This window comes from Monodelphis domestica, chromosome 8, assembly GCF_027887165.1.
Source record: "Monodelphis domestica isolate mMonDom1 chromosome 8, mMonDom1.pri, whole genome shotgun sequence".
NCBI classification, from domain to species: domain Eukaryota; kingdom Metazoa; phylum Chordata; class Mammalia; order Didelphimorphia; family Didelphidae; genus Monodelphis; species Monodelphis domestica.
The window spans coordinates 94,109,821-94,127,637 of record NC_077234.1 but is presented as its reverse complement, the minus strand read 5'-3'; the positions used below and the strand labels follow the sequence as shown (position 1 = coordinate 94,127,637).

At 34.8% G+C, this 17,817-nt stretch overlaps 1 protein-coding gene across 2 annotated transcripts in view; it reads left to right on the top strand.

The window, feature by feature from the left end:
* GTF2F2 (general transcription factor IIF subunit 2) overlaps positions 1-17,817 on the top strand; it is a 156,944-nt gene that overhangs the window by 109,030 nt on the left and 30,097 nt on the right. For both annotated transcript variants that reach the window (XM_007501569.3, XM_001363856.4), the window contains one exon: positions 14,427-14,526. In XM_007501569.3, coding sequence (XP_007501631.1) covers positions 14,427-14,526 — 100 coding nt within the window. The remainder of the gene's footprint in view (positions 1-14,426; positions 14,527-17,817) is intronic.

Below are 17,817 nucleotides of genomic sequence, written 5' to 3'. Positions count from 1 at the left end.
GAGACATACATACAGAAATATATACAGAATAAATATAAAGAAAATACAAAATGTTAATAGAAGCAATATAGTCTTAAATAAAGTAGTTTGAACAGTAGCAGTAGAATCAGAAACTTTTTATGCAAAAGATGGTGCCTGAACTGCATTGTAAATCAACAAAATTCCCTGATCAAAATAAGCAAAGAATGAACACAGCTCAAAAACTTGGCTCTAAAATTTGAATCATGCACCAAATAATTATCAAAAGCTGTATTTGTTTAAATATGCACCCGTTCCCAGTTCAAATGTGGACATTTCAGTAATTGAACAGACTGGGTCTGTTCTTAGAGTTATAAGAGGTCACTTTGTATGGCAAGTCATAGGACTGTTTTTATAAAGATTTGCTTTACATTCCGTTTTAATTTAGTTGTGAAAATAATCCAGTAATTACAATCATCACTTTTAGGGGGGATTCCATATAACTGAGATACACTGAAGTATAGCCAAATTATTCTGATCAGATATGAAGGACAAGAAGGCGTTTCTATTTTGTCTATATGAGTATTAAATTGTTTTGGGTTTTTTTTAGAAGTTAATTTTCAGACCATTTCCTAGGAGTCATACCAAGTTGTTTGGGTTCTTCAGATTCCTTTTATTTTAATGGAAGAATAAGATGAGGGATTTTCTTCAAACTAAGGGTTTCTTAACCTTTTGTTGTCATAGACCTTTTTTGACAATTTAGTAAAACCTATGAACTCTGTTAAAAATAAATTTAAAATGTGATCTCTGCAATGAAAAACCCTTAATTAGTATTTTGTAAATTTGCTGGAGTGCTATGAGAAGTTATATCTGACCTGAACTAATGACAGAATCAGTGCATTGGATCAGTTGCAGGTGATCAACTGTTAATATTGCAGAATGAAATAAGCAGAACCCAGAAAGCAATTATACCAAAACTACAATGTTGCAAAGAAAAACAGTTTTGAAAAAAAAGGTGGAAGAACTCTAATTGATACAATGATCACACCTCTATAAGGACTGATAATTGAAATTTCTTTCCTGATGGTTAAGTAGGGGATTCAGGGGCAGATTGAGCTAGACACTTTCAGACACGCCAATACTTTGTTTTTCCTGACTGCATTTATTTGGTACATAGGAAGATGAAATTATTGGAGGGGTGGAGTGACCAAAGTTGAGGACTAGCAACAGAGATTCCAAAAAACAAAAGGGAGTCATTTTAGCATTTTTTTTTTAATGCAAAGAACAGAAGATTCCGAAGTCCGTGACTAGTAGGACAGTTTTGCAGTTAACGTGTTGAATTTGTTGTATTCTCTTTTTTTATTTGACTTTACATAATAGTGTCATGGTTTCTTGTACTATATTTACTTCCTGTTCTGTATATATGGAAATGCTTGTTTGATGTTTTTCAATTGCAGAACAAAACATTGTTGATTTATTTTTTTCACCTTTATCACTACCCAATAACTTAGCCCACCCTCCAAACAACACTTTTTCATACCAAATAAATATATTGAAACAAAATAAATCTATACATTTCATGTCTAAAAAGATCTCTATCATTCTGTAACTCTGTTTGATAGATTATTCTTCTTGGAGGCAAGACCTGAGTTCACATACTTCTATGGGCCTTTACTAGCTCTGTGTTCCTGGACAGGACAATTAAATTTGCTGGACATAATTCACTCTGCATCAGTTCATACAAGTCTACCCGTTTCTTTAAATTCTTAATATTTGTCATCTCTTATGACCCAATACTTATATTTTCCAATATTCCAATTTCCAACATGTGAACAGTTTGTTCATATCACTGGGTCTGGGGTGTGCAGAGTCTAGTGATTTTTATGGCTACACTTTGTTACACTTTGTTTTCTAGAACAGTTGCACTAAGTCAGAGTGTCATCAGTGGTTTGTTAGAGTATTTGACCACCATAGTCCTCACAATTACTAATCAAATGGGTGTGAGATAGGACCTTCGACTTCTTTTAATATGCATTTCTCTTATTAGTGACTTGGAGTCTTCTTTATATCATTGTTACTAGTTTGTGTTTCTTCATTTGACAACTGCCTGTTCATATCCTTTTTACCATTTTTCTATGCTCCCCAGACTAATCAATCTTGCAGAACTAAATTGATCCAGAAGTTAAGTAGAAGAATTATCATCTATGAGACATGAGTAAGATTTGGGGAAGGCTATTTTAAAAGATGATGTAGGAATTGAGTTTTAATCATGAAAAGAAGATGTGAGGGAGGATTTATGGTCATCAGCCACAGAATAGGGTAAGAAATTAGGGAGGAAGACATTAGGAAAAATGAAAAAGATTTCAGCTAGACATTAGAAACAACTTCCTAGTCATGTTATAATTCATGCCATTTGTGTCCTTTACTATTTAGTGGTCATGAGCATACTGAGTGACAAAGACAGGCAACCTTTTGGGGATGTTCTGTTCCATATGTTTACATTGTTTACATTGTTGCTTCTACTTCCCTAACTCAGTCTTCATTTCTACCCCCAATAATTCGCAGTACCTCTTCAACAAACCTATCTCTACCATAGGTTCTGCTTTTTTACCTCTAAAAGCTTACTTACTTTCAAATATACATCACCAGCTCTCCTAAATCATCCAGGTTTTCCTATGGCTGCTACCTCACCAGTTCATAAATTGTTGATGGATAAATGATTTCCTCATTGAAAATGCATTAGAATTCCCTCCACTAAAGCATATTCCTAGGGAGTTACCTGGGAAACACAGAAGTTAAGTAATTTGTGAGCCCATAGTCACAGAGCCAGTAAGTATCAATGGCAGGATTTAATGCCAGGTCTTCTGACTCTCCAAGCCCATCCTCATATCCACTGCCAGCCTGACCTTAATTCAGAATGTCCATAATGATGATCCCTGCCTTTCCACTTTATTAAAATTAGTAATGACCAGAAATTTCATAGAAAAGGCAGAAAGAAATTGGGGTAGTGCTGTGCATAATAAAATAATTTAACACATCACCTTCTGACTTAATAGTTGAAGTGCTAAAACCAAATGACCTCATTAGAATCTTTCTAGATCTGTACAGTGATGAAGTTATCTGTAACTTATCTGTAATTGTGCCATAAGGCTATAGTGTAGCCTATTTAAATGTATTTAAATACTATGTTCTAAAAAAGGGCATAGGGTGGGCCTGAGCCAGAACAGGTTGTGCTAGTTTCAGTGTTGTAAGAAAAACTGTTTGATGAGTAAATTTAAATATTTTATGCCATTGGAATTATATTATCCTTGATTTTTCTGGGGAAATTTTTAAGTTAAGCAAAAGAGTTGGAAGAAGAATCATATCTTAGGGAAGAATAACAGAGAAGACACAGTATCAAAAAGGACATTGCATTTACATGTTCTTTCTGTGATTACTCAATGGGTAATACAGAGTATCTCAAGCACTCAAAGAAACTAAGATGCAAGATCTTTACTAGGAAAAGCAGAAAGCAACTGTAGATGAAATGCTTCTGTTAGAGTAGTTACGGAGGTAAACAAAGTCTGCAAAGCATTTGACCACCTGATAAAAGGCTGAAAATTGTTGGCCCAAAGTAGATAAGCTCTAAAAGATGCAACTTTAAGAAGGGCATGGGACACAAAGACATCCATGTTTTATTTAAGCATGAAATAAAATAGTGATAACAGTTAAACAATTATAAAGTGTGATACCACTTTGCCTTACAAGTGATATTTCTTTAAGTCTATTTTAGTACTTTGGAGTTCTGTGATTTTATGATGTATATATCTTCTCTGCCAATACAAATTGAAACACTCCAATTTTTTAGTACAAAATCTTTTTTAAAGATGGCTTAAAAATAAATCCCTTGTTATCCAGGTTTCAGATGATGATCCTTTCTGAAATTAACTAGGTTCCTTAGGTAAACCCATATTTGAAGCCATTCCAGCTTGGTAGGACCTGCCAAGATTTTTTTGCTCCACTGGCATAATCTTCAAGTATCCAAGGTTACCTACATACCAGTGTGAGGTTTTGGAATAGGACATTAGTGGAAGAAATTATTAAGCATTATTTTAAATATTTATGCAAGGTCTAGGTTCGTATGTTCAGCTGTTTCAATACTTCCGTGGCCTATGACAAGGAATCATTCATTGAATAGCTTTGCTCAACTGGGATTTGGGTAACCACAAAGTTATATGCCTGGTAGCTGTTTATGCAAGTTGCAAACATTCTACATGGGAAGAAATTAAAAGAATTTTCTTCACATTAAACTTATAGATCCAAAACTTCATAAAACAATGTTAAATGTCATGGTGATATTAAATGTTAATGGGAATACAGACAATCCTATTAGATATTAATAATGATTTTTGAAAGCTGAATTTCAACTACTTTTATATTTTCATTTGTACTTCTTACTTTGAAAATATTTGTTCCATAGATATCATAAGCATAATTGAAAATGGGAAGATAGGTAGAGAGTAATTTCAAGTAAAGGCAAGACACTGGCAAAAAGACTAGTTCATTTTTAATTGCCATTTATTTTGTCTCTTTGTTGAATTATACTGTTTGTGTAATAATTATCACAAACTTGTAGGTGTCTGTTGTTTCCAACAGAGGCCTAGGAGAAAACAAAGTCCAGTGATTCATCACTCATTTTGTTTATCCTTATGGAGATAACAAAGCCCCTTCTATTATAACGCGCTAATCAATGTAATAATAAAGGTTTAGTATATGTTCTCAAAAGAATTTGGAGGTTTAAAATACAGTTTGACTCTAGTTAGTAAACTTGAAATGTTTGACTATATTTCAGTGTTTGGAATTGTGAGTATAGATAGTGTATTTTTATAAAGGCTTTGGTCTTTGTTTATTCTTCCTTAGGGAACCAGGAGACCCCATGACCATTTTCATTTCACATTTCCATACTCTTCCCCTCTCGTGTTTTCCTAATTACTATTGTCCATCCTGCAGCTGGATTCAGTTCTAACAAACATTTATTAAGATTCTGCTGTGTACAAGGCACTGAACTAGGCTACTGGGAAATAGAAAGATAAAAAGGGAAAAGTCTGTAGTCAGGTCACTAGTCATGTGAAAGGCGGGGACAGCAAAGAGATACAAGAACAAAGATTTGCTCTTTGTTTTTGGGAGGAGTCAGCAGTGAGCTTCCCTAGGAGATGACACAGAAGCTGTTCTGAAAGTAATAATGACAGGATTTGGCAACCAATTTTATAAAGGAGTTACAGTAGAAGGAATAATCAAGGATGACTCCAGTGTTGTGAATTGATGTGATCAAAAGGATGGTGCCATCAACAGAAATAAAGTATGGAGAGTGGCTAAGTTTGAATTCTGGTTTATGTATGCTAAGTTTGAAATGCTTATGGGACATCCATGTGAACATGTCTTAGAGACAGTTGATAATACAGATCTAGAGATTAAGATAGAGATTTGGGCTATATGTGTAGATTTGAGAATCACCTGAATAGAGATAGAAAAATGAATCCATGGGATGAAATCACTAAAAAGTGTAGACAAGAGAGTGATCCCAGAACAAAGCATTAAAGGACAGATAGGAGAAGAATGATAAAAGCATAATATTGCAGAGACAGTGGAGAGAACACCAAATCTGGATTCAAAATCTAGTTTCAAATCTCAAATCCTTGGGTAAATCATTTAACTTTTATGGACCATAGAATCCTCATTTGTAAAATGAGTGAGATAGAGCAGATTAACCTCCAATTCCTCCAGCTTTAGATCTTGTGATCTAGGAGAGGAGGCCAAAAAGGAACAGAACATAGAGGCAAAAGAATCTAAAGAAAACTTTCACCCAAACTAGGAGAAATGTTCAACACTGACAGAAATGGCAAAGAAGTCAAGTAGAATAAAGACTGAGAAAAGGGCATAGGATTTAACAAATAGGAGATTATTAATAATCTTGGAGGTAATTTTTCATTCACTGCTGGGGTTTGAAAAAACCTTTTTAAAAGAGGTTAAGTGGAATATGAGGAAATGGAGGCAATGAGTGTAGGTAATTCTTTTAGAGTGTTCAGGACAGGAGAAAAGATATAAACTTTCATCTTGAAAATGACAAGTTGAAACTAAGGTTTTCAAAACTGAGGGAAACCTGAACATATTTGTTGGCAAAAAGGAATAAATCCATTATATAAAGATGGATCGAAGATGAGAAAAGTAGAGGGAATTATTGAGCAATTTAGAAAGAGATAAATGGCAACATGGCAAGGAATTTTTTTTTTAATTTTAAACATTATTTTATTTGGTCATTTCCAAACATTATTCACTGGAAACAAAGATCATTTTATTTTCCTTCCCGCCCCCCCCTCCCGCCACCTTTCCTTCTCCCATAGCCGACACACGATTCCACTGGTTATCACATGTGTTCTTGACTCAAACCCATTTCCCTGTTGTTGGTATTTGCATTAGAGTGTTCATTTAGAGTCTCTCCTCAGTCATATCCCCTCAACCCCTGTAGTCAAGCAGTTGCTTTTCATTGGTGTTTTTATTCCCACAGTTTATCCTCTGCTTGTGGATAGTATTTTTTAGATCCCTGCAGATTGTTCAGGGACATTGTGTTGCCACTAATGGAGAAGTCCATCACCTTCGATTGTACCACAATGTATCAGTCTCTGTGTACAATGTTTTCCTGGTTCTGCTCCTTTCTCTCTGCATCACTTCCTGGAGGTTGTTCCAGTCTCCATGGAATTCCTCTACTTTATTATTCCTTTTAGCACAATAGTATTCCATCACCAACATATACCACAATTTGTTCAGCCATTTCCCAATTGATGGGCATCCTCTCATTTTCCAATTTTTGGCCACCACAAAGAGCGCAGCTATGAATATTCTTGTACAAGTCTTTTTCCTTATTATCACTTTGGGGTACAAACCCAGCAGTGCTATGGCTGGATCAAAGGGCAGACATTCTTTTGTCGCCCTTTGGGCATAGTTCCAAATTGCCCTCCAGAATGGTTGGATCAATTCACAACTCCACCAGCAATGAATTAGTGTTCCCACTTTGCATGGCAAGGAATTTAAGGGCCATGGAAAATATAAAATTTGGACTGGTTAAAAAGTTGAATTGTTGAAAGGAGGAAATCAATAGTAGAGCAGAAGTGCATGGGGTGCAGGGTCAGAAAATTGCAAGAAGACCAAGAATAGTTATAGAGGAGGTCCTGGCTAAGAATTATGGATAGGGGAGGGTGAACTATTTGGGTAATGATAAGATTAAGAGCATGATCATCCTTGTTTGTTATTGAAGATGAAGGGTTAGCACATATAACAGTAATTGAAGTACTTTCATGGACTGAGAAACAACCCATTTGAGAGGATATCTATATGTAAACTGAAACCTTTAAATTTGAAGATAGATTGTTGGGGAGGAAAAACGTAAAAGCCAGGCCCTGAAGACATTGAAGAAAGGGAACAATGTATGACCCAGGAGCTAGTCTATAATATCCATCAAGAACTAGGTGGTATGGTTGGTTTCTTTCTGGATCAGAAGTATTTAAAGAAGATGAGATCACAGTGTAAAGGCTATAGGAGAATGACCTAGAAGTGGGAATGAAGAGCAAGAAGCATGCCTTGTTCTCCCTCCTGTCTCAGCATGTATGTAGAAACATGAGAAAAGTGGCATCCAGTATTGAAGAAGGTGGCTAGGAATCTTCTAGGGAGACCCAGATTTCTAAGACTTCCAGGAGGTGGGGACTGAGAGCAGAGAAGGATTCATTCAAAGGGCTTTTTGTTTAAAAGAGAATAAGTTCTACAAGGGCATCATGGAAGGAAAGAGTAAACTAGGAGCTTGGAGAGATAAGGCAGACCTGAATGAGCATGAGAGAGTAGTGAGTGATGCCGAAAAAAGGGAGCTTTGACTTAGGATTTCAGGGATTCTGAGTCTAGTCATAGGACAATGGATTGTGTAGCCCTTTGTGTAGCACTTGGCACAGTCGTGCTGGAGTACAAAAACCAAGCAAAAAGCAAGATAATCATTTGCCCTCAAGGAATTTGCATTCAAATTGGAGGTGACCATATAAAATTAATAAATGCTTTAGTGATGGTTGGGATGGTACTAAAGAAATGGAAGGTCAGGTAGCAAGATGCATAGATATCTGCCTGAGCTGGCTAAGCCTTGATGTTCTGACGTGATAACTTTTTAGTAAGTATTAACAAGAATAATAATTCTGTCGTTTCTAAGTGCTGCTTATTCCTGAGACCAGCCAAACAGACTCAGCAATATGTAAAAATAATGCTTATATTGCCATTAGCACTTGACTCAGAAAAGTGTAATTTCTTCTAGTACCTTTATGGATTATTCTTGCAGTTGTGTTTTTATGCCTCCCTATTACTGCCAAGTTGGCAGAATTCGTGATAGAAAATGTTATTGACTATTATTGTTCTGCTGATATCATAAACCAAAAAAAGTCTTAAAAGCAAATTATCATTTAAGCATATAATATATACTAGATCATTCTGAAATGTGACCTCATACCAAGTTGCTTAAACCCTAAAATTAGTGTTTAAATATATATTATTACTGGAAAACATAATGGAAAACATTGTCCATCTTCTCACCCTTTATTTCCTGTCTCATACTTGCTTTTTCTTTTAACTTATTTTTTAAATTAATAAACATTTTCCCCCTCCTATATTCTCACCTCTTTAAGTGGGAAGAAAAAAAAAGAAAGAAAACTTTTGACAAGTATTCATAATAAACCAAAACGTTCCCATAATGGTCTTGTCCAAAAACATAATATTATATTTCACTTTGCATATTATTAATCCATCACCTTATCTCAGGAGATGCATAGCATCTGGATGGAAGTATCATCAGGCTTCTTGAATGATAGTGGATGAGAGTTCTGAAGCCTTTCATGATTGTTTATTGTTGTTATTGGATAAATTATTCTGGTTTTTATCTTTTCACTCAATTGCAGTTCATTCAAATTTTCACAGGTTTCAATGAAGTCATTTCTTTCATTATTTTTTACAGTACAATAGTATTCCATTAAAAATAGGAAAGGATCTGCTTGTACAAAAATATTTATAGCAGGTTTTTTTTTTAATGGTGGCAAAGAATTGGAAATGAAAGGGATGTCCATCAATTGGGGAATGGCTGAACAAATTGTGGTATATGATGGTGATGGAATACTATTGTGCTATAAAGAATGATGAACAGGATGATTTTAGAAAGAGCTGGAAAGACTCGCATGAACTGATGCAGCGGGAAATGAGTAGAACCAGGAAAACTTTGAACATAGTAACAACAATATTGTGGAATGATCGAGTGTGATATACTTGGCTACTATCAGCAATACAATGAATCAGAGCAATTGTGAGGGACTTGTGGCAAAGAATGCTGTGCACCTCCACAGAAAACTGAAATGCAGATGAAAGCAGATGATTTTTCACATTTATTTGGGTATATACTTTGGAGTTTTGGTTTTATACGATTATTCATTTACAAAAATGAACAGAATGGAAATATTTTATGTGATAATACATGTAGGAGATAATTTGAATCATGATTTTGGATAACTTCTGTAGAAATGTGTTATTACATGTAATTGGTAAAAAAATTAAAATTAAAAAACAGTATTCCTTTACTTTCCTATGCCATAATTTTTCCAGCCATTCCACAATGATGAGTATCCCACCATTTTCATTCTTTTGCCACTATAAAAAAAAAGCTACCATAAATATTTTTGTACACATAGAATCGATTCCTCTTTTTTTCCCCTCATTTCTAGGATACAAGTCAAATAGTAGTATTACTACCAGTTAATAATGTTTGGGGTATTGTTGCAAATTCTTTCCAGAATAGCTGAACTAGTTCTTAGCTCCACTAACAGTGTATTGATGTGCAATTTTTCTCACAGCTCCTCCCAGCATTTTTCATTTTCCTTTTTAATCACAGTTGCCATTTTGAAAGGTGAGGTAGAGCCTGTAACGGTGAAAATTAATGATTGAATAATAATTTTATGAAATTATATGGCTGTCAATATTTATTATATCTCAAGTCAGAAATTTATTTACAAGTATTTATAGAGAGGAAACAAATTCTTAAAAATGTTAGGGGGATAGAGAAGTTATCTATCCTATCAACCTAAATGTTTTGCCCCAGGTCTGTTTAATCCAGACAGAGATTAATTAGCTTTCAACCAGGAAGGCTGGTGGTGAGTAACTACTCGCCTCCTCCAAGATGAAAGTTAGTCTCTTAGGAAAGTAGAAAAATAGTCAGCCTTTCACTCACCCAACAAAGTAGTCCAGGGGTCAGAGTCTAAGTGGAAGCTGAGCTCCAAGTCCATGATCTAAGCCACAGTCTCCAGCAAAGCTCCCTCAAAGAAACCTCAGACTTGCTTTAATTTGCTTTATTCTTTAAAAAAAAAATTGATTCTCAGTTTTCCCAACATAACTAGAGGTAGCTTAGATTTCTTCCTATTTCATATGCTTTGGCCATTTATCAATTAGGAAATGGCTTTTATTCTTATATATTTCAATCAGTCTCTAATATATGAAACTTTTATGAGAGAATCTTTCTGAAAAATTTTAACTGTTTCTCTTCTAATTTCAATGACGTTGGATTTGTTTGTGTTAAACTTTTAGATTTTATATTACATGGTTCATGATCCTCCCTCCCATCTTCCCTCCCTTCTCCCTGAGCTGACAAGTAATTCCACTGAGTTATACATGTAATATTGTTCAAAACCTATTTACATATTATTCATATTTGCAATAGAGTGATCTTTTAATGCCAAAAGCCCAATCATATCCCCACTGAATCATGTGATTAATCATATGATTCTCTTCTGTGTTTCTGCTCCCACTGTTCTTCCTCTGGATGTAGATAGTGTTTTTTCTCATAAGTCCCTCAAGATTGTCATGGGTCATTGTGTGGCTGCTAGTAGAGAAGTCCATTACATTCGATTGTGCCATAATATATCAGCCTCTGTGTACAATGTTCTCTTGGTTCTGCTCATTTCACTCTGCATCAATTCTTGGAGGTCTTTCCAGTTCACATAGAAATCCTCCAGTTCATCATTCCTTTCAGCATAATAGTATTCCATCACCATCGGATACCACAATTTGTTCAGCAATCAATGGACACCCCCTCATTTTCCAATTTTTTGCCACCACAAAGAGTGAGGCTATAAATATTTTTGTACATGTATTTTGCCTTATTATCTCTTTGGGGTACAAATCCAGTAGTAGTATTGCTAGATCAAAGAGCAGCCAATCTTTTAAAACCCTTTGGGAATGATTTCAAATTGCCCTCCAGAATCAACCTTTTTATTTTTTTAAGTTAATTATTTATTTAGAATTTTTTCCCCATGGTTACATGATTCATGTTCTTTTCCCTCCCCTCTTTCGTCCCCCTCTCCCTGAGCTTGACAAGCAGTTCCACTGGTCAACCTCTTTATTTTTAACCAATAATAATGCTTTAATCATTACTGCTTTGTAGAATAGTTTGAGATTTGGTACTGCTAAGCCTCCTTCCTTCCACCTTTTTAAAAAATTATTATCCTTACAAGTTTTGACTCTTGTTTTTACAAATGAATTTTGTTATTTTTTTTTCTAGTGCTATAGAGTAATCCCTCGGTCATTTGATTGGTGTAACACTGAATAAATAAATGAATTTAATTAGTATTATCATTTTTATCATGCTGGTTCCACTTATCTATAAGCAATTAATATTTCTCTAGTTATTTAAGTCATCTTTTATTACCATGAATATTAATCTGTAATGTTTTCATGTAGTTTCTGTGTATGGCTTGTTAGGTAGACTCCCATGTATTTTATGCATTCTATAGTTATTTAAATAGCATTTTTCTCTTCCTGCCAAGTTGCTGGTAATATAAAGACATACTGATATATAAATTTATTTTATATCCCAAAATTTCGCTCAAGCTATTATTTCAGTTCATTTTTAGTTGACTAGAGTACCCTAAGCAATAATTTTGTTTCTTCTTTGCCATGCTCATTTCCTCAGTTTCTCTTTCTTAATGCTGTAATTAACATTTCTAGGTAATTCAAGTGAGCAAGCATGTATTGAGTGCATGTTTTATATCAGGTACTGTACTAAGTAGGCTCTAGGGATATATAAAGGAAAGCAAAGCCCAGCCCAGTTTTTGAAGAGATGACAGTCTACTGTGGGAAGCAAGGCAAAGTGCAAACAATTTATGTACTCATCAGGTAGTCATAAGATGAATTGGAGGTGCTCCCACAGGGAAATAATTGGTATTAAGAAAGGCTAGGAAAGACTTTTGGCAGAAGAGATGATATTTTATTTATATATTTTTAATTTTAAAAACCCTTACCCTCTGTCTTGTATTGGTTCTAAGGCAGAAGAGTGATAAGGGCTAGGCATTGGGGGTTAGGTGACTTACCCAGGGTCATACAGCTAGGAAGTGTCTGAGAACAGATTTGAACCCAGGACCTCTAAGCCACCCAGCTGCCCCCAAGATGGTATTTTATGATGAGGATTGGCCAATGAAAATAGTCCTAAGTTTGATTGTTTTGTGCAAAGAACAGAAAAGAGATCAGTTTTAATTGGACTGAAGAGTACCTGGAGGTGGGGACAATACTACCTAAACTAAAAAATATTTAATACCATACTGACCAAACTGTCAAAGGATTTGCTTTATAGAACTGGGAGGGACCAGGGAGATGATAAAATTCATTTGGAGAAACAAAAAATCAAGAATATCAAGGGAAGTAATAGAAAAATAGGTAGGGAGAATGCCTAACAGTACCAGATCTCAGGCTATAATACAAAACTATGGACTTCAAAACAATTTTCCCCCAAAGCAACTCATAGTCCATGTATCTACTAGACTTTTCTAGTTTGTTTTGATTGTTTGAATACTATATTATTTACCAAATGAAATTGATGTGCATAATGCTAAAAAAACTTAAACTTGCCCTTGAATAAGTGTAAAGGTCAGTATTTGTTAATTTAGTGCATTATTGCCTAGCAAAATTGTGAAAATGTGCTCTGACACTTCATGAGATAATGCTAAATGAATTATTTAGTGTTAAATAAAAACCATTTTAAGTTACTTTGAATTATTCAAAGTTAATTAAAGTATTTTAAGATTTTATTCTTTTTTTTTTTTAATTCTATTTTAGTTCTATAGGTTAACCTTTTGAATTTTGAACCATTGAGTACCCCTTCTGGAAGAACCATGAAAAATAGTAGTTTGCTTTTTTTAATGAGTAATAGGTAGAACAAATTTCTCTGGTCTTTTCTACCCAAATTGAGAATTACAAAGAGTGGACTATGTCAATATTTATCTGTTTCTATAATATATTTAAAAAATATCAGGCTTTATATAACATTAGGAATTAGATATTCTCAATTGCATCCACTTCGTTATTCAACTTAAAGTACTCTCCCCAAAGTTTCCAGTGGTCTTTCAGTTGCCAGATCTAATGATCTTTTATCAGTATTCATCCTTGATCACTCTGCAACCTCTGACATTATCTCTTACTGTTCTCCTTGACACTCTCTGCTCTCTTCTGGTTCTCCTGTCAGACTGGCCCTCCTTCTCAGATTCCTTTGCTGAATCTGCCATGCCTTCTAATCATGGGTGTCCCAGAGGGCTCTGTCCTGGATCTTCTTTTCTCTTTGACTTTGGTGTTTTCATTAGCTCCTGGAGATTAAATTATCCTCTCGATGTAGATGATTCTCAGATCTAGTTGTCTAGCCCTAACTGCCGATCTCCAGTGTCACATTGGACAGCTGGGTGATACAGTAGGTAGAGCACTAGGCATTAAATCAGGAAGACCTGAATTCAAATTTGATCTAAGATGCTTACCTGCTATGTGATCTTGGGCAGATCACTTAACCCTGTTTGCCTTAGTTCCTCATCTGTAAAATGAGCTGGAGAAGGAAATGGTAAACGATTCCAGTATCTCTGCTAGGAAAACCCCAAATGGAATCACAGAGAGTTAGACATGACTGAAACAACTAAACAAAAAATTGGATATCTCCAAGTGGATAGACATAAACATATGCAAAACTTAACTCATTATCTTCCTCCCCAAACCTTCCTCTCTTCCTACCTTCATTTATTTAAATATAACTTCAATGAGTATACATTGATTATTATATTCAGAAATTTGTACTGTTTTGAATCTGTTGATCAAAGCTAAATTTTAATGTTAAAATTTTGAAAATTGTTGCCTTCTGATTCTTAGACAATAGTAATAAAGTATAATGAGAACAATTCCACAGTCCACAAATGAAAATTACATATTACTTTAGACTTACTTCACATGGGCACTAAATTAAATTTTGTTTCAAGGCTGAAATACCTTTGAGTTTATATTCAGATATTAAGGTATAATTGTTATCAGAAGAATTATAGACATGGTTTTATAAACCAGTTCATTTGACCATACAAAGAAGATAGTATTATAATGATTTCTCCATTTTTCAGATTACAAATAGAAGAATCTTCAAAACCTGTAAGATTATCTCAACAGCTGGACAAAGCTGTTACAACCAATTTTAAACCAGTGGCTAATCATCAAAACAATGTAAGTTTTATGAATTTCCTTATTCTGCTCTATTTTTGTTTCAATGCCATATAACTAGAAATCAGTTACAGCTTGACTTTTATAAACTCTGCTGTTCAGTATTGATTTAGATATAAAAGGGGAACAGCTTTTTTAAAATTCTGAAATATTTATAAACTTATTTGTAAATTTATTCTGAACTTAAGTACTCCCAAAAGTAATATTTTCCATAGAAAATAGAACAGAAAAAAGAATTAGATGTGAAATCACAAATTTCTATTATATAGTTTACTTTTTAAAGTACCTAATAAATTCAACATTTTCAAATTCTAAATTTTTCCTGTTTGTGTTTCCCTTTGAACTTCCTTCTATTCCTTTCTGTATATCTTTTTTCCCCCTTTTAAACATTATTTTATTTGGTCATTTTCAAACATTATTCATTGGAAACAAAGATCATTTTCTTTTCCTCTCCCCCACTCCCCAATACCCCTCCCATAGCCAATGCTCGATTCCACTGGGTATCACATGTGTCCTTGATTCGAACCCATTTCCATGTTGTTGGTATTTGCATTAGGGTGTTCATTTAGAGTCTCTCCTCAATCATATCCCCTCAACCCCTGTAGTCAAGCAGTTGCTTTTCATCTGTGTTTTTACTCCCACAGTTTGTCCTCTGTGGATAGTGTTTTTTCCTCTTTGATCCCTGCAGGTTGTTTAGGGACATTGCATTGACACTAATGGAGAAGTCCATTACGTTCATTTGTACCATGGTGTGTCAGTCTCTGTATACAATGTTCTCCTGGTTCTGCTCCTTTCACTCTGCATCACTTCCTGGAGGTTGTTCCAGTTCCCATGGAATTCCTCCACTTTATTATTCCTTTTAGCACAATAGTATTCCATCACCAACATATACTACTCTGTATCTTTTTAAATTCTTTAATGAATGCCTTTTCTTTTCTTTATTTTTGTGACATTGTTGCTACTTCCACTTTCCTTTACAAATGATAAAAGAAAAACTCAACCTTTGTAACAAATGATCACAGTCAAATCAAACTAAATCTCCTTTTGACCATGTCCAAAAATGCCTCAATAAACTCTCTGAGTTTGTCTCACCTTTCGGTCAAGATAGTTTCATCTTTGATCCTCTGGTGCTGATTATTATATTGATCAGAGTTCTTAAGTCTTTCAGTATTGTTTTTTCCCACAATGTTGTTGTTATTCTATAAATTAATTGTTCTCCTAGTTTTGCTCACTTCACTCTTTTTTAAATCATACAAGTTTTCCCAGGTTCTTACATCATTATTTAGAGCACAGCAATAATCCATTGCATTTATTTGCCATGATTTGTTTAACCATTCCCCAATTGAATATTCAGTTTTTCAAAATCTACTTTGTCCTCATATTTCTAATTTTGCAACAAACCGTTTTCTCATTTTAGATTTCCCCTTCTTCCTTTACTGAGGATATTTCAATAGTTCCCTCCTTTATTCTAATCTCAGAGGAAAAAAATGGCTAGAGGACTGGAAAAGGAGAGTGAGATCCACTCTTGTCTCTTGCAGGTCTTGTTCTTTACCTCATATTCTTTCTGTTTTAACTACTGATTTCTTCTATATTGCCTACAGTTGTACTTCCCTGTCATTACAAATCCTTCCTTAAAAAAGACTTATAAAAAAATATTTATAGCAGCACTCTTTGTGGTGACAAAAAAAATGGGAAAATTTAATAAATGGCTGAACAAATTGTGGTATCTGTTGGCAGTGGAATACTATTGTGCTGAAAGGAATAATGAACTGGAGGAATTCCATGGAGATTGGAACAACCTTCAGGAACTAATGCAGAGTGAAAGGAGCAGAACCAGAAGAATATTGTACACAGAGACTGATACACTATGGCCCAGGACAATTCTGAGGGACTTATGAAAGAGAATGCTATCCACATTCAGAGAAAGAACTGTGAGAATAGAAACATAGAAGAAAAACAACTTCTTGATCACAAGGGTCAATGGGGATATGATTGGGGATGTAGACTCTAAAGATCAATCGAGTGTAATTATCAATAATGTGGAAATAGGTTTTGATCAATGACGTAAAATCCAGTGGAATTGCATGTTGACTACAAGAGAGGGGGGACAGGGGAGGGCAGAGAGAAAGAACATGAATCTTGTAACCATGGAAAAATATTCCTAATTAATTGATTTAATTAAAATTTCCCATCTAAAAACCTTAACCCTGCCACACCCTCAAGCAGTCATCCTATATTTTTATTTCCCTTCACTGCTAAACTCTTAGGAGTAATCTTGATTCATTGCTGCAGTTTCACTTTCTGACCCTTCTTTTCTATTGAAATTACTCTTAAAAGTTGTTAATGCCCTTTTATTTATTTGTTTGTTTGTTTTTTTAAAGCCCTTACCTTTCTTCTTATTGGCTCCAAGGCAGAACAGTGATAAGGGCTAGGCAATGGGGGTCAAGTGATTTGTCCAGGGTCACACAGTTGGGAAGTGTTTGAGGCCAGATTTGAACCTAAGATTACTAAGTCTCCTTTCTTAACTTTCTTGCATTCCTATGATTTTTCACTCCTGCTCCTTCCTCCTTCCCCCAACTCTTTCTCTCTGTCTCTCTATGTGTCTGTCTGTCTGTCTGTCTGTCTCTCTCTCTTTCTCTCTCTCTCCCCTCTCTTCATCTTCCTCACCCCTCCTTCCCTCCCTCCCTCCCTCCCTCCCTCTCCTGTATATATTCTCTTCATCTATTCAAGATTCCCTAGCATGGAGATTGTCCATTGCTTACTCCTTAGGCTACACAACTGGTCCAAAGTATTTTCTGCTCATAAAATTCTTTATGTTTTTACAATACTTCTTATGTTCAATTCCTCTAGAATAGTGTGCCATATATTTTATACGCTCTACATGGATTTCAGTTGTTTCTTGAGTAACCTGAAATTTTGATTCTTTGGAGACTAGTATTTCATGATTTGTAGGCATCAGTGCCAAAAAGATGAGTGTATGTTTGAGGGAGAAACTTAGGAATCATTGAAAATGTAGGTTTCCTAATTGCAATCCAGCCTGCCCTCTTCCTTCTCTTTTGTTCTTAATATAACTTGTTATCTGACTGTAGTGTCCTCCTAAGATACATGAACTGATAGGCTAGCTAAATGGGTTGCCTTTTTCTTTGGTCAAAATATATAGTTTCAATATTATCGTCTTGTTTGGAATTTAATTTCTTTTGTATTTGTGGAAGTTATTGTTCTTAACTTTAAAATTTTTTATGTGAAGTAAATCCATATACCACTTGCTAAACTAAAAATAAAATTAGTATTATA